The following is a 16,690-nucleotide window of genomic DNA, read 5'->3' as shown; positions in this document are numbered from 1 at the left end:
CACGCCACCGTCGTGCAGCCTCCCTTGTTAATGTCGTACTCAATCTTTACTACCTCCATGTTATTGAACAGGAAGTGAAGTATTTGCATCATAATTTTTACCGCCTCAATGGTGGTAGGTGACGTCTAGGGAGGAGCCGTACCAGAGACCAGCACGGTGCCATTGTCGTAATTTCGGAGACGGAAGCAGCCATCCGGATGTACTGAGTCGGGCTTGAACCACTGATCATAATACACCTGGTCTAGGTTATCGTGTTCTTGCCGTGCAGCCCTTCGTGTAAATGTTCTTTCCGGTGTTTTTACTTTGAAATCGGTAGTACCCTGCGAGTTTCCCCTGTCCTGGTACGAGATGCCACCCACGATCCTCAAAACATCATTTTTTGTATGATATCCAAATCCAGGATCTCGACTCGTACGTGAGAACAGAACACACTGGCTTCCAAGGCCCAAAAGTCGAAATGATATGTTTCTCGGAGGTATATAGATGTCAGACATATTGAAAGGCAGGGAGGGATATAGTAATGGAAATGAAATGTAATATAGGAGGGCAGATGGCAGCATAGACAAAATTGCTGTGTATGAAGACAAAAAAAAGGACCCTGGTTTATAGAGGTGTTTTTAATGGGATCCTACCTGGAGTCATCAAGTTTATGAACATGTCGTTGACTTGCTACGACAATGTATGACACCAATATATGAAACTTAAATTTATACTAATCATCGTGCATAGCATTTTTATCATCTTTAACTAATCTTTTTCTTTATATACTTGGCGACGTGAGAACAGAGGCAGCCTATCCTGCTCGGTGTAAGGGAGCAAACGCATGCATCAATCTACCTCTTTAAAATGTGTTAGACACACCTCTTCTTATGTATACCTGCAGAGCAGCCTAACAGTACTAACAGGTTTTTTATACTGTCTTTAGTGGAGTTGGCGACTAATTACATAGGGTAATACTGCCCCCCCCCTTTTTTACTCGCCTCGGACTCATACGCCCTTACATTTCTTACTTATAGTACGGAGAGTCACGCCGAATACAAAATATGGTTATGAATTTTGTGTAGGGAGAATATGTAATGGAAGGGTAATATTAGCATGGTATCTTACAAGGTGACGTTGATACCACTCTACATTGCTACCCTGGGCCGCTTGGGTTCTCACCAGCTTTTCAGACGAATATGAGGCGCTTCAACTCATCCCACCACAGGGTATGCTGGAGTATATTAACTAGAATTTTACATTTGCTTGCTTTTCCTCAATGGGCATGCTCAGGTGTACAGCTACCGGGATTTCTGGGTCACCGGTGATTATATTCTAACTCGAATTGGCTACACGTACCCTATCACAGTCGGAGGTCGCTTCGGGGTATCGATTTGTCAAATTTTCAAGAGGGTATAATGGTTTCTCAGACAGTAATTTCCATATCTCCGGTACGATTCAGTCCAGGTGCATTCCATCAATTTGCATAGCCCTGTTGTTCCATTCAATGCCACTCTCGGCGATCCCAGATCGAATGCAATTAGAAAGCAGGAGGTGGCCACGTCAAGATAACGGAGTTTGGTGGGAAGCTGCTGGAGAGCGTGAGATGTCTTCCATCGCGCGTTATAGGCAAAAATAATATTACTTGATTCTGCGATGAAGCCTGAACGGTGGCAACGCACGGAACGGATTTTCCAGCTCCTACAGTAGTAACATCCTGATGGTTGCAGGTTGAAGTACCTAGTCCTAATATATATTATAGCCTTTAGTCCACTATATCACTAGATATTATCTCATTATTAAACTAGAATATATATATATATATTTAATATATCTTAAATGTAACACGACTCCATTCTTTGGCCATGCCCGTTTTGGCGTCAGTGGAAGCATACAGCACACAAGGCATGCAATTCCAGAAGGCAGTGATCTGCCTTCTATTTAATTCCAACTACGCTATGTGTTATAGAGCTGATATCCGCCCAGATTGCGCCGGCTGTGACGTTGGATGACGCTTAGAAAGCTGAAGCTTACGCACGCCAGATTAGAAGATCACTCCGAACCTTAATTGGTGCCCGTCGATCTTTGTATAGGGCTGAGTAGATAGAACTCTAGAACTACTCCCAGCTTTACCTCTTGGATTACTTTGGAGTGATAATGGAAGCAAGCATAAAAGGGTCTGCGTACGATGTCACATTGTGGTCTACTAAGATCAATAGTAAACATTTTCATGAATTCCGGCAAAATAGGCTGGGTTCGTTTACTCATTATGCATCTGCCTAGTACCAGGATCTAGAAGTTAGAAGCCTCGAGTTAGACCTATTTATGCATCTAGCAGTTTCATTAATGCCTGCCTATCGGATGTCAGGAAGGGGCCGTCGACGTGAAGCTGTATTTGTTCGGTCGGACATGTCCCCTAATTTTTTTTCTTTTCTCTACCTTCGTCTTTCTTTCTTTCTTTCCTTTTTGTTCTTCGTCTTCATATTTATCATCGTCAGCCTTTTTTACCCTTTAGCAGCTGTCACCTTTCCTGGTGGGAGTTCAGGACCACGGTTTTATGCCGCCCGTTTGTGGGGACAGCTAGACAAAATTCAGTGCCATTCGTGGTTGAGCTACTCTGTAGGTTGCCGAATTTCTTCGACCGGCCGCAACGGATCTTTCCGGAACCAATTCCCGGAAGTCGACGGACAAGCAGAGAAGCTCAATCCGGAATTGATGACAATACAAGACGATTTGTGATCATACCACCCATGCCGAACCACCTTGTCTTTGGTGTGTTTGAGGACGTGGCAAGGCACAACCTGCATGGGGGAACTGAGGGTGGGCGAGCAGAAAAAGGAAATGAAGCAGGGGCTTGGCAGGCAGAGAGCGGCTTCGTTCCGCAGTGCTCAGTAATTCACGGAACCAGCGATTGGAAACTAGGGCTCCCATCCAAACAATCGACCGGATCTAGCCCAATGTCGGGTGCTGCGCCACTTGACGCAAGACTTGGCTTTTCTAGACGGCTTCCAAAGCGACGCCGTTTCATGCACAGCTTCCTGTCCGACGGGTCCTGCAGTGGGCGTCAAGAATACCACATTTGGAATGACGAGCTCTTGAACCATCGGCACTCTACTCAACACGATATGCGCTACGGGCCACATGGTCCTCCTTTGGACCCTGGGTCCCCTGCACAAGAATCAAAGGTGTTTAATGCTCTAGCAGGGAGCTGCTGGGACTCCTACTCTTAGTGTTCTGGTGTAGAATCCGATCATTTGGCCTGAGTACCTTGAGATTTTACCTGACTTGGCTTTACCCAAGATAGAGTGCATTCTCCGTCGATGACTGGTAACCCCAGTGTTATGGTTTTCCAGCACATGACACCATGAGCCAGTGAAAGCTATGAGGGAACCGATTAAGGTTGTGTGGGTGTCTGAAGTTTATCCATTCTGGCCTTGCCAAACCGGAGCGTGGTTATGTGGGCCTAGTGAACGCCTGGAATGATGCACCTTCCGCGGCTGAGAATGTTTCAACCTGTACTATTATTAATGATGATTTCATGAGAACGGAATCACTTCATACGCTACCTCCGGCAAGACCAGTATATAAGTGCCCGACGCAATCCCCCTTGTCACCTCTCAATTCCTGCATCCAATTCACCAAGCACACAAGTCAATACCTGGTTTTTCAATAAACCGGGCCACCCAACATGAGAGAGTTTTCGAAAACATTCCTCTACCCGGCACTCCTGCTGGCAGCCAACGTCGGGCCTGCTCAGGCAAAGCCAACTAATGCCCTCAGGAGGGGACTGCGCGCTCGCGACAATGGCTGGAAATACAACCCAGAAAAACATGATGGCCCTCGTGAGAACGCATCTTGGAACCCATGGAGGTATGACCCGAAGAAACATGATGGTCCCAAGGGCAATGCCGGTGAGTTCTGAAAGCACCCCTTTGTACAGATCCTATATCTACCCAGACGCGGCGTAGATCTAGAGTAAAAAAGCTAACTTTCATCCAAGGTTCTTCTCAGTCAAAATGTGCGCCCATCTCGGGTGACATCACCATTGATGCTTTCCAGCTGTATCCGGAACACGCGGACTACAATCCCGATACCTGCCTAGCCTACCTGAGGTACGGACAATATAAGGTCGATCAAATTTAGAAGTGAGCTTCAGCTAACATCATTGACGTCTGCAGTGTTCTTTACAACTCCACCGTTGCCGTTTACGACCCGGCCAAGAAGGCGGTTGTTGACACTTTAGAATTCCCCGGTCTGTCTTTCAACCCAGCACTCCATGTCAGTGGTGTGGTTGTCGACCCCAAGGGCCTTCTGTCTGTGATCGTCGACGCCGGCGCTGCCTTCGACACCCAGGGTCAGAACATCAGTGGCGAGAACTTCCTTCTGAAGGTCGACCCAAAGAGCCGCGAGGTACTCTGGCGCAGAAACCTGACCGATCCCAATGGCCTCTATGGCGGCTACCAGGATGCAGCTCATGATGACGAGGGGAATACTTTTGCACTCGGAACCTACCCTTCCAGTATCATCAAGGTCAACGAAGATGGCACGACGGCCACTCCCTGGTACCTGCAGCCTAACCCCGACCACACCATTCACGGACTCACCGGATTTGCTGTCAACGGCGATACTCTGCTCTCTACGGATGGCTCCGATGGACAGCTGTATCGGTTTAACATGAAGGATCAGGCTGGGAAGAAGGTCCTTGTCCCGTTGACCGGCAACAAGGCCAATAGCACTAAAATTGGAAACGACGTTGACGGCATTATTCTGCCGCCACGATTCGACGGAAAGGTGCTGCTGGTGTCGGACAACAGCGAGGGAACAGTTGTTTTGCGTTCGCGCGATGGATGGGCCAGCGCCGAGCGGCTGGGATCCGTTCCCAATAAGTACCTCTCCGAAAGTGGATCTTCCGTGGATAACGTCCAGATCGGAGAAAGCTTGTACTCGGTCATCGAGTATTTCATGGATTCTGAGAAGGTGCCTGGTACCCTGGGTGGAAACCGTTCTAAGTTCCCCTTGGTTGATATCACCGAGGAGGTCCTGAGATTGCTGAACTAAAGGTTACTGCCTGACACGATGTCCGTCCGTTCGGCTGGCTTCCGGTACTTGCCATGGTAATCGGCATTGGGTGTTGGAATGCTGCATCTATAGACGAATAGAACGCTTAGATTTGATTTAATTGAACAAATATTCTTTTTCCAATGATGGACAAAATTAATTTCTTAAACTGACAGTTGTACGTTAATTTCAGTGGACGTGCAGTATTAATAACAGGAATCTAGTTCTTAATAAAAACAAGACGTTACCAGTTCGAACCTAACTCTTACCGAGTCTTATTTATACTTGACAGTGTTAGAGGGTGATAGAGTAAGTAAATATTGGACCCAATGTGGAGGTCAAGGCGCCGTGATTGATGAATAGTCCCACCATGAGTCACCTGTAGAGCAGCTTCATTGGCTAGGAGCCCCGAGATACGAACGAACTCGTATATTCGTATGCATTGGTTAGAAGCGAAGGACCTGAAAGATAAATTACCCGAACTACCTCAATGTTCCAGGGCCAGTAACGATTTTCCAAATCCTGCTTATAAGTATAGCTCTACTTTGAGGAATTATAGGACCAAGGCAGTAACGAAGGACGACATTGCAGCATAGCCAACAAACATAATGCCGGTTCACGTCGAGCCAATTACCCAGGCGGACGTCCCACGCATGGTAGACATTCAGCAGGTAGCGATGCAAGCTAGTGCCTTCTTCCGCAGCATAGGGGATGTGCCAAATACCGATGGGTTTACAACTGGAATAACAGAGCCACCCTGCCGGATAAACAAAATCACACGGATCCTAAACGACTGGAATAAAGACCCCACAGTCCGCTTTCTCAAGGCCGTCGATACTGATTCTGATGAAATGATCGCTTTTGCCCAGTGGCATGTATACCACGGCGATGAAGGACTGGAGGAGTGGCGTGAATCTGTTAGAACAGACAAGGAAATGAGGATCCCATTTGGAGCAAATAAAGAAGGGTACCAGTTTTGCCAGAGCCATTTATTTGAGAGGCGAAAGATGGTGTTCGGGCAGGATGGAAGAGAACATTGCTGTAGGCTTTCCCGTGCTGGCAGTAGCATACAGAACATTCCTTATGTTAAGTGTGCTGATTTTTCTTCACTTAGTATTAGCACTGCTTGCCACGGACCCTCAGTTTGAACGCCGTGGGGCGGCCTCTGCCCTGACACAATGGGGCTGTGATGTCGCAGATCAACTTGGAATCGAATGTTACGTCGAGTCCTCGAAGAAGGGGTATCCGGTATACCAGCGAAAAGGATTTCAGGACGCATGCAGCGAACACGACAATAACGTTATACAATTTGATGCCAGTAGATTTACAGGTAGGGGAGGAAATTCTGGCGATTGGGTGACGTTGACTTGTATGATTCGAAGGCCACATACTAGCAGATAGTACTTATTATGTCTGGATTTCAAGTGAATAAACTGAGGTTATGTGAAAGGGTATCAATTCCATCCAACATCTTCGTGGTAGAGGAGCCAAAGCGATCAAAAGTTCAAAGAAGTCTTTTCCTGCGTGAGCAGATATATCAGGCTAGCCTAGAAAATACAAGTAACAGTACACTTTAATCCTATCTTACTATACACTAGAACCTTCCTCCAAGCTCACCGTCTATGGTTGATGTAAGAAGGCCTTCGGGGCCAAGGGAGCAGTGAGAACAGTAATTCTCAGTTTTTCATATCCAACCGCCGAATATCTCGGACGCAATTTCAATATTTTTGGATCCACACCTTGTCGATGCGTGAAGCGCCGTTTCTGGGCGTCTACGTCTCTCGCAAGAGCTCTTCATATTTCTCAAGCATGAATAATGCCATTCGACCGTAAAAAGCAACATGTCTTATATGTGAGCCGTAGCGACGGCAATTGGCAGAATTTCATGACCAGGTAGCTCCGTGGTACGGTAACGATGGCATTAACAGCTCCATTATATTGAAAATTGCAGACACCCTATCAGGCAGTGTGCTTGACCTTGGATGTGGAACTGGGGTTCTGGGTTACATCCTCCGTGAAAAGCAACAACCACATCATATCTCGCGAGTCGTCGGGATGGAGATTTCCAGAGAATGTTGAACTTGTGTAGACAGGTTGGATGGTACGACGGAATCATTCTCAAAAACATGTTGCCGTTTCTGGATCACTATAATACGCCAGTAAACCATGTCATTTGATTGTCTGCGCTTCACTTCTTTGCAGAAGAACTGGATTTTATTCTTGCACGATGCTTCCAGCAGGCGAAGCGATCGATTACCCTAACAATCGATGAAAGCCTTGATAGGCGTGTACTAGCATTGAGCAAATTCTTCAATATCTCGCTACTTTACAAATCAAGTAGAAAACACCAAATCTTTACGATGCCATGCAGTTGGGGTCTAGCTTCTCAGACCCGATGGGAGTCAAAGAAATCGGACTCTAAGCGCTGTGCGACTACTTTCTCTTTGAACCAGGGGGACGCCCTGGTATGTACATACAGCATGACTTTTACCAGATAGCTTCAGCATTGATTTCAAGTTGCTCATATGGACGAAACGGTCTCCAAGTATATAGTCGACCGAGCTTGATTGTCATGAAACACCGTCAACAATTAGCAATACTACCATCACTTCGCCTTCATTTTGCTTAGAAATGTCCCATGAATAAATTTTATATGCCAAACTCAGTGCCCGGCAATGCGCAGGTGGTTCTCTGAAGATCACGTCAATAAAAATTAAGCGTAAGAAAACCAAGGTAGAGCTTACATACTTAACTTAAAATTTTGGTGGCCGAAAGGTATTTTTTCTTGTTGCTGAGAATAAGCCTGAAGAGTTCTATAAGAAACCTGGAGCTTTCTCTATACGAACAAGTATACCAGAGCATAAGACGCTTCTTCTCAGTGTAGCGGTCTTCCGAGTTGTATCACTCGCGGTCCGGTCAGCGTGAACACACCGACTTTGCACAGCAAAACCCTGCCTGATGCGCTTGGGTGGTGAATAAATGGGGAGACTGAAAACAATCTGTGAGTAAAAGCAACCCGAAGAGCGGCCAGGGAAACTGCTAAACAACCTGGGTATCGATCAGGAAAACTTCGATCTTGAAAATACGTCAGTTTTCGTCAGACTTCTTCCCTACATTGCAGGTGTATCTCATGACTCTTCGCCTCGCCTGGTAAATCACTGGGATTTTCTTCCGAGAGATTCAAATGCATCTGAACAGGCTCTAACATAGCAGGTGTGGTCTGCTCGATTTTTGTCAAAAGCAGGGGCAAAAACCTCGATCTTCCCCCAGGAAGCGTGGCAATCAGGAAGCAAAAGTGCTTTAAATAATCCTGCGGGCCCAGCTCAAAGGCAGAGGATTGAAGCCCCGTTGTTGAGACACAGACCATGACATCAGTGAGGGTGCATGCGACTTCGAAGATCTTTTCGATCTATGATGGAGTTGGTCAGTTATCGTTCCATTGCCGTAACGGATAAACACGGGTGGAATCAGCAAAGACATACCAGTCCTACTCCATGGGTTTCCATGCTGCCCATCGACAGCTTCCAGGTAGCCATTGCGAGATCCCGAGCAATCTGCAGGGGGTATCTAAATTCGAGGCAGGGATGGATGGGGGTGGTCGAGAGAAATCCAGCGCGAGTGGCCAGCTGCCAGATAATGGTTCGGAGCCACTGCTGGGAGACAAGAAGATCCGCGAGGAGGATATCTGGGAGCTGAATGTCAACGGGCACCGCACGCTGGACATGCTCCTCTAAATGAATGAGAGCCTCTCTAGACCAAGTCGTCTGAGTCCCATTCCAGAGGTCGAGAAACGATTTATCAAACAGACGGTAAAGCTTGACCAAACAGTTAAATCCAATGGTAAAGGGGTCCAAAGAGTCCGCTAGCGGTGGACTGCTGGGACCAATCTGCAATGTGATGGGACGCCGGCGCCTAATGGCGTGGGCACTACAGAGCCAAAGTCAGGGGCGTGTCATGCCACAGCGTATATAGAAAAGATAGGGATCTACCGTTCAGAGATTAGGAGCAGCCAGAACAGCTGGTCATGGGAAGCCGACCAATCCTGATCGTGTTCCTCATCTAGCATTCCGGCCGTATATAATGTGGTGGCCTCCCTGAGATAGTAGTAGGCTCGCCGTTGGTGCCCTTGACCAATATGACACCCATATAGCAAAAATGCAATGGTGATAGAGCGTCGAACAGACTCGGAAAATGGATCCAGCTGTCTTCGTGCCACAGTCGCCTCCTCCAATAGCGCCAATCCAACCGAAGGTTCGGCCTGATGGTGAGAGGGGTACCCAGTCTGAGTCACGACAAAGGCACAAAAGGCCGTGACCAGACAGTATGCATGTAGACACTGGTTCATGGACTCTACCTGTCGCTGGAAGCCACCGAGTGACAAAATGGGCACTGTACCCGCCATCCGAGCAAAGAAGTATTCCGCACAGCCCTGCACGAGACTCGGATCCACGAGTCCCTCGGTTCTTTCAAATCCATTCCGCACGGCTTCACTTGGAGGAGAAGTCTCTTGAATCGGAGATTTCATTCGAAGCTCTCTTAAGACGTTGGCAGATAGACCCTGCCGCCCTTTTTTCTTCCTGACGCCGGAGGTGCGGCAGGAGATTCCAGCAGACTGGCATCGAAGGCAGGGGCGATTGGGAGTACATTTTACCTTGCGACGGCGGCAGGCATCACAGGCTAGTTGTTGATGGTCGGGCATCAGTAGAATATATTGAGCTTTTAAACATCTTCTGCATGGTTTTTCCAGGATTTCTGGGAGACAGAGAAAGGAAGAAAGGAAGAGAGAGCGGATAAAGACGGGCCGAGGTTGGGTGCCTCAGGCTGCACTTAGGCAACTCCCTATTAGTGTATTAGATTTTATGCGATCTAATTATTGATTTATACAGATATCTTTATCCTATCTTATTTGTTATATTTATTCTATTATTGTTTTGTTTCTAGGAAGAGATCCATGTAAAATATCTATACGAGTCTGATTATTGCACACAATATATGTGTTCAAATGCCAGCCGAATACTTCATGGCTATTCGGATTTTGCTCCCTCAGCCCCCTTCTCATACGGGTCCACCGTAGTCTGCGCAAACTTCCGAGCCGATACGTGCTGTTCAAACAGCATATCCAACTCTTCGTATGTCCGGCCCTTCGGCTCTGGGACTCGGATGAAAGCCCAAATCAGACATACCAGGCACGTCCCAGCCCAGAAATATGCCGAACGTGCACCCCAATTCCACGAGCTCGAGTTGAGCTGGTAGTTGGTCAGCACGTTGACCACGATGTTGCTGATATTATAGGCCATGCGCGCGAGGACAATGGTCTTGGCCTTCAACCGAGTCGACGACAGTTCCGACACCAGGGAATACGTCACCGGTCCAATGGTCGAATCGTAGAAGAAAGTGAAGATGATAAGCATAACGCCAATCGCCCACTTGGCCGCACTGTTGGACTCGGGGGCGAAAGACAGACTGCCTACGATGATGAGAAGAGTAAAAAGACAGGTCAGTCCGCTTACATGCAAAGTGCGTCGACCTGCCATGGACATTAGGAACCATGAACTGATGGTCCCCACGATTCCCAACGCATACTGCACCAAGGACATGTTAAAGGACTGGACGGTCGGGAGTCCCGCCTGTACCATGAAGTAGGAATAATACCCCATGAGGTTCTGTCCGCAGAGAGTCTGCACAAGCCAGATGCCAACGACCGTCTCCGTACGTCGCAGGTTGACGCCTTTAAAACAATCGGAGTATCGAGTCCCCTCGGCCAGGGACTTTTCCAGCTCATTGGTATGCTGGATCATGGCGATAGTCGCGTCCGGGTCGAAAGTAGGATCGCTGGGCGACGTCAGTCGTTGGAGAGAACGTTTCGCGGCGTCGATATTCCCTCGCCGGACGTGCCACCAGGGCGACTCGGGGGCAAAGAGGATGCCCAACAGGATGGGCAGCGGCCAGACCCATTGGACGGCAAATGGGATGCGATAGGCCCATTGATCGTCGCGCTGGATGCTTCCCCGATTGACCCCGACGGCGACGAACTGCCCAATGACCCAGCACATGTTGATGAACGTCGTCAGGTAGGGCCGCAGCACGACTGGGCATACCTCGCTCGCGTACTGCGCGGGGAGCGTCTGGAAAATGCCCCAGGGAATCCCCGCGAGGATCTCGGCGGCGAGCAACATCTTGACGTTGACGGCAAAGAAGAAGATGAAGATGATGGCATTCATGGCGATCAAGGCCGACACCATTGTCCAGCGATATCCTAGAGGCTCCTGAATGAACCCGAGCAGTAGCAGGCCGATGACCTCTCCGGCGCGAGCACCGTTGCTCAGGCCCGACTGCCAGGATGCCGGCACATTCCAGCGCCCCTCAGCGGTCTGCTCGCCATACTTTTTGTTAAAGACAGGAGAAGCATACATGGAACTGAGCAGGGCCAGATCGTATCCTTCCATGATGAGGGTTGAACTCAGCAAGACGGACCATCCGATGGCCTTGGGATACGTCCGAAGAGCAGTCCAGAGAGTCATGGACTGTTCCTTCTCAGCGGCATGTTTGCCATGACTGAGGACGGAGAGGCCCCGAGTTTCTGGAATGGGGGTTCTCTCTGAATCCTGTGGAGGCATAGTTGGTAGGATAGAATGTGCGTGGTAATGTCAGGATGAGGTCAAATGCATGCTCAATGAGACACCGCGAGGGAAGAGCAGCATCGACCTGATATTTATAACCGAGATGTGTCTGCAATCGCCGCGATAACTACTGTCTCCAGACGAGATCGCGTGGTCATTCTGGGGAAATTTCCTGCCTCCACACTGGCTCTGTGGGGAAATCTCTCTTCGTCTGAATTGCCGGATGTTTTCTTCCGGTCTGGTTGGGTGGCTCGGTCCTTAGTCGGAGGCAAGACGGCCGTAGTCCGGAGGAGAGAGTGCATCGTGTGATATAAAAACAAAGCCACTGCCACGAAAATTCCTGGAGACAACCCACAGAAAATGTCTCCCACGGCTGTCAATTCCGTTCCCACAGGGACGAACAACTGGTGGAAGGAAGCAACCATCTACCAGGTCCGTTGTTTCTTGTTTTGCGGATCCTTGTTTTCCGGATGAGAGCCCTAATGTTGGTCAGGTCTACCCCGCCTCGTTCAAGGATTCCAACGGCGACGGATGGGGGGATATTTGTGGTGTGATCGAGAAAGTCCCGTATCTACACTCGCTGGGCGTCGATGTGGTCTGGGTCTCTCCCTGCTACGACTCCCCAATGCACGATATGGGCTACGATGTCGCCGACTATGAGAAGCTTCTGCCGGCATTCGGCACGGTTGAGGATCTGGAGAAGCTGATTGACGCCTGCCATGAGCATGGAATGAAGCTCATCATGGACCTGGTGATCAACCACACATCCGACCAACATCAATGGTTTCTCGAATCCCGCAGCAGCAGAGAAAACGAGAAACGGGACTGGTATTTCTGGCGACCTCCCAGATACGACAACCAAGGCAATCGACTTCCCCCAACCAACTACCGCGGCTACTTTGCTGGCTCTACATGTATGATATCTTCCATCGGGAGTTCATAAGAGCCATGAATGACGCTGACGCATACAGGGACCTGGGATGAGCACACGCAGGAATACTACCTCCACCTGTACTCCAAGGAGCAACCGGACCTCAACTGGGACAACCCAGCGACACGCAGAGCCATCTACGACAGCGCCATCCGCTTTTGGCTCGACCGCGGAGTCGATGGCTTTCGGGTGGACACGGTTAATAAGTACTCGAAACACACAGACTTCCAGGATGCGCCCATCACCGATCCCAAGAGCTACATCCAGCCTGCCATCGCCAAGTGGTGCAACGGCCCACATATACACGAGTACATCGGGGAAGTCTTTGACGTGATGGCTCCCTATGGCGATATAGTTACGATCGGTGAGCTTGCCAACACTCCCGATCCCAGCCGTGTCCTCAAGTACGTAGGGGCCTCAGAGAACCAGCTGAGCATGGTGTTCCATCTGGACATTGGCCACATCGGAATGGGGAATAGTTTAGAGGACAAGTACATCTTCCATCCCTGGCCGCTGACCGAGATGAAGTCCATAGTGGCCAAGTGGCAATCCTTCATTGAGGGAACCGACGGATGGACGACCTTTTTCCTCGAAAACCACGACAATGGTCGCTCCGTGTCGCGCTTCGCGTCCGATGCTCCGGAGCATCGAGAACGATCGGCCAAGATGCTGGCATTGATGATGGCCGCGATGACGGGCACGCTGTTCATCTACCAAGGCCAGGAGATTGGGATGGTCAATGCCCCGCGAGAATGGCCCATTGAGGAGTACAAAGACATCGAGTGCCTCGGGTATTATCGTGAAGCTGAGAAGCAGGTGGCCTCCGGGGTCGATCCCACGCGTCAGGCCCGGATCATGAACGGGCTGCGTGTCCTGGCTCGCGACCATTCTCGGCTTCCCATGCAGTGGGACGATAGCGCGCACGGAGGGTTTACCTCCGGGCAGCCTTGGATGCGTGCGCACGACGGGTACCGGGAGCTGAATGTCAGGAAGCAAGAAGATGATCCCACCAGCGTACTCTCATTCTACAAGCAGGTCTTGCAGTTGAGAAAGGAGCATCGGGAATTGTTCATCCACGGGGCATTCGACATTGTGGACTATGAGAATCCCAATGCATTCACCTTTGTCAAGTCCCGAGGGACGAAAAAGGCCTTGGTAGTGTTGAACTTCACCGCGATCCCCCAGGTCTTCACGCAGAAGGACGACGCAAAAACTATGACTTTGCTAGTCAGTAACTACTTCCAGTCCGACGAGGGTATCTTGCAACCGTTTGAGGGTCGGATCTATCTCGCCTGATCCGAGTCTGGACCGACCAGCCTCTATGCTGATGCTATATCTTGAAGATATATAGAACCCTTAATCTACGCAATGTAAGCAGTCAATTTTGCTTGAGAGAGGTATAGAAGTATTAAGAATCGAGTATCATGTTGGATGAATAGCAATTTCTAGGGCACTACATCTGGTCCTCATTCATTTCTGCGCTCATTCTCCCATAGTCGAGGTCTCCTCTTTTCTAAATGGAACGCATATCCCTGAACTCTTAGATTGATGGTCCATCCGTACTTTTCCATGGCAACTCATTTCTCTCCCCACCATCCTGCAGCAGACATACTAATTATAAGGCATTTATCAATACCTAAAATAGTTATGAGTCGTTAAATTCCTTTCGGCTATATTACAGACCCAATAAAATCATAAATCCACGTTATAAGAAATCCTCCCTGCAGGCAAAAAAAACAAGGCCACTACAGCGCCGCCTCTCGCGCGGGGATAGTGACATGTTCCTAGGCATTAATCCATCAACTTCAATGGAAACCGGGAATGAAGCCGAGTTCGGTGAAAAGGGGCACTCACCAGCAGAGGGACTGGTCCAACCGGCACCCTGCCAGCCTTGAAATCCCTCCAGTTCGGCCCCAGGATTAAGAGGAATGACACAGTTTATTTCTCCGTATGGATGGGAATGCGGCTGCCCGGAATATACATCATTGGTATCGAAGAAGACAGTGGTGATGCTCATATAATTGTTCTCGGGGCCTGGAGTGGCGACGCGGCTTCGGCGATATTTGGGGCCATCCAGTGGCTCACTGGCAACCCAGCCTTCTTCCAAGCCTAATTTGACAAGTTTACACATATCTTCATAGTATGGATGCCCAGGACCATATTCACGGTTCAGGCGAGCTTCGAGCTCAGGGCCTGGAGTACTAGAGGTCGACCTAGATTAATAGCTAAAGCGGAATGGGCGCTCGAAATTCGAGTGGGGAAATTTTTCCACCTACAGATCTCGGATTTCCTGAAGGAACTGGTTGCAGGTGTGAACCAGAAGTTTGGCATGTGGCCATCGCTGCAGATCTACTGCTTTTTGAACTACTGGGTTGGTGGTCATTTTTGCTTTTGGGAAGGCTGGCTTATTTAGAAAACGGACAGCTAGTCTGAGTTTGAGTATAGCGAAGGGAAGTTTTATTGCCAGCTGCGCTGATCCCGTGATTTGCCTTGCATGACGCATGAATCTCTTATGGCACCATAGCCACATTTTCCGACAGGGGCTATATCTCTAAACGCAAGTAGGGAAGAATGAATTATATATCACCCAAAACTAAATAACAATGGCTCATAACCATGGACTGGGTTTTCCATGTCAGCCATATGGAGATACTATGCTCAATGTGACAGCAACAGGAATATATATTATGGAAACCTTGTGCAGGGCGGATTGACTCCCAGGAGCGGTCCCTTTCTTGACCCTTTAACTTTCAATGTCCATTATGATACACTATTACGGCATTTCAAGGATCTTGGATTTTTGGTAGACGAATAGTACTATTTGTCTTCATATATAAGTTGATTCGGCTTCGTAGAGAAATATCGGAATTTGGGATCTGTCAAATAATATGGCCGTTGGTGGGCCAGAATCATGTGACTAGATCGGCGTAAAACCCCCGCGGAGCACACAACAAAATAACCAATCAAGAATAACCAAGAAGAATACTGTAGATCACCAACTGCCGCCCGATACCGCCTGCCGCCCAAAATCTTTACTCACCGACTTTACAAACGTAGATGTTTAATTTACCATATCTTATTTAATATGGCTTTAATGGAAGCCGCGTTAGCTGCAATCAATTCTTTGGAACCAGGAGAACAGATTAACTATACTCAAATTGCAAAACGGTTTGGTGTTAATCGATCAACGCTATTAAGGCGACACCGCGGAGTTAGCAGCCGAGGGAGGAGAATATAAAGACCAGCGATTCCTCAACAACCAGCAGGCCAAAGAGCTTGTGTCCTTTATAAATAAGCAATCTGAGCGAGGCCTTTATTATACGCATGAGATGCTACGGAATTTTGCAAAGGAAATTGCTGGAACAAAGCCAGGAAAGAACTGGCCGGCCGCTTCTTAGAAAGGATAAAAAGGACCTTATATCTTGCTATACAACTGTATTATTCTGCACGCAAGCGGGCTGATCTGCATTTAAATATGCTTTATACTTTGAGTATCTGGGCCGGAAAATCAAGGAATAAATATACAGCAAGAGGATATGTACAATATGATAGAAAGGATTTTTATTGGATGCTTCCTAAGGGCAAGAGAATCTTTTCTAGGCAATTATATAGCAAGGAGGCCTCAAGCAACGCCTACAGGATGGTAATCGGAGTGGATTACTACAATTGCTGTATTTGTGCAGACCAGACTTTTCTTTCTCCTGGTTTGATATACCAAGCGGTATCTGGTAAACTACAAGACTCCTGGCTTCAAGATTTTAATACTAAAACAAAATGTTTCTTTGCATCTTACCTTCTGGCTGGACTAATGATGAGCTAGGATTTGCATGGCTTTAGCAAATATTTAACCGGGAAACAAAGGCCAAAGCTAGGAGGCGTTGGAGGCTTTTAATTCTTGATAGTTATGGATCCCATGTTACCATAAAGTTTTTAAACTACTGTGAGGCTAATAAGATCTTTATAGCGACCTATCCACCTTATTCTACGCATTCCTTGCAGCTGCTTGATGTCAGTATCTTTGGACCGCTTTCAGCAGCCTACGGAGGTCAATTGGAAGCATTTTTACATGAATCTCAAGGCCTAAGCCGTATTACCAAGTGGG

General features: G+C 48.3%; 7 protein-coding genes across 7 annotated transcripts; 3 read left to right on the top strand and 4 right to left on the bottom strand.

Moving 5' to 3' along the window:
• Window positions 1–125: 125 nt before the first annotated feature.
• On the bottom strand, window positions 126–494 carry ATNIH1004_002112 (uncharacterized protein; the record flags this gene model as incomplete). The annotated part of the gene is made up of 1 exon (XM_033566807.1): window positions 126–494. One exon carries the CDS (start codon window positions 492–494, stop codon window positions 126–128), a length of 369 nt encoding a protein of 122 aa, XP_033428802.1.
• Window positions 495–3,667: 3,173 nt separating this feature from the next.
• Window positions 3,668–5,037, top strand: ATNIH1004_002111 (uncharacterized protein; the record flags this gene model as incomplete). The annotated part of the gene is made up of 3 exons (XM_033566806.1): window positions 3,668–3,890; window positions 3,980–4,091; window positions 4,158–5,037. The coding sequence occupies 3 exons, from the start codon at window positions 3,668–3,670 to the stop codon at window positions 5,035–5,037; spliced, it is 1,215 nt and encodes a 404-aa protein (XP_033428801.1).
• A 608-nt stretch (window positions 5,038–5,645) lies between these two features.
• ATNIH1004_002110 (uncharacterized protein) lies at window positions 5,646–6,359 on the top strand (the record flags this gene model as incomplete). The annotated part of the gene is made up of 3 exons (XM_033566805.1): window positions 5,646–6,078; window positions 6,152–6,285; window positions 6,357–6,359. 3 exons carry the CDS (start codon window positions 5,646–5,648, stop codon window positions 6,357–6,359), a joined length of 570 nt encoding a protein of 189 aa, XP_033428800.1.
• A 1,775-nt stretch (window positions 6,360–8,134) lies between these two features.
• ATNIH1004_002109 (fungal specific transcription factor domain-containing protein) lies at window positions 8,135–9,562 on the bottom strand (the record flags this gene model as incomplete). Its single annotated transcript, XM_033566804.1, has 3 exons — window positions 8,135–8,446; window positions 8,520–8,964; window positions 9,027–9,562. The coding sequence occupies 3 exons, from the start codon at window positions 9,560–9,562 to the stop codon at window positions 8,135–8,137; spliced, it is 1,293 nt and encodes a 430-aa protein (XP_033428799.1).
• Window positions 9,563–10,061: 499 nt separating this feature from the next.
• Window positions 10,062–11,654, bottom strand: ATNIH1004_002108 (uncharacterized protein; the record flags this gene model as incomplete). Its single annotated transcript, XM_033566803.1, has 1 exon — window positions 10,062–11,654. The coding sequence occupies one exon, from the start codon at window positions 11,652–11,654 to the stop codon at window positions 10,062–10,064; it is 1,593 nt and encodes a 530-aa protein (XP_033428798.1).
• Window positions 11,655–12,017: 363 nt separating this feature from the next.
• On the top strand, window positions 12,018–13,884 carry MAL12 (alpha-glucosidase; the record flags this gene model as incomplete). Its single annotated transcript, XM_033566802.1, has 3 exons — window positions 12,018–12,089; window positions 12,151–12,571; window positions 12,629–13,884. The coding sequence occupies 3 exons, from the start codon at window positions 12,018–12,020 to the stop codon at window positions 13,882–13,884; spliced, it is 1,749 nt and encodes a 582-aa protein (XP_033428797.1).
• Window positions 13,885–14,280: 396 nt separating this feature from the next.
• ATNIH1004_002106 (uncharacterized protein) lies at window positions 14,281–14,971 on the bottom strand (the record flags this gene model as incomplete). Its single annotated transcript, XM_033566801.1, has 3 exons — window positions 14,281–14,372; window positions 14,443–14,789; window positions 14,865–14,971. The coding sequence occupies 3 exons, from the start codon at window positions 14,969–14,971 to the stop codon at window positions 14,281–14,283; spliced, it is 546 nt and encodes a 181-aa protein (XP_033428796.1).
• Window positions 14,972–16,690: the final 1,719 nt, after the last annotated feature.

The sequence above is a fragment of the Aspergillus tanneri genome (assembly GCF_003426965.1).
Source record: "Aspergillus tanneri strain NIH1004 chromosome Unknown AapTan_1_pilon_pilon_pilon, whole genome shotgun sequence".
In the NCBI taxonomy this organism is placed as follows: Eukaryota; Fungi; Ascomycota; class Eurotiomycetes; order Eurotiales; family Aspergillaceae; genus Aspergillus; species Aspergillus tanneri.
The sequence above is the reverse complement of the archived record's forward strand: the minus strand, read 5'-3'. Positions and strand labels throughout refer to the sequence as shown.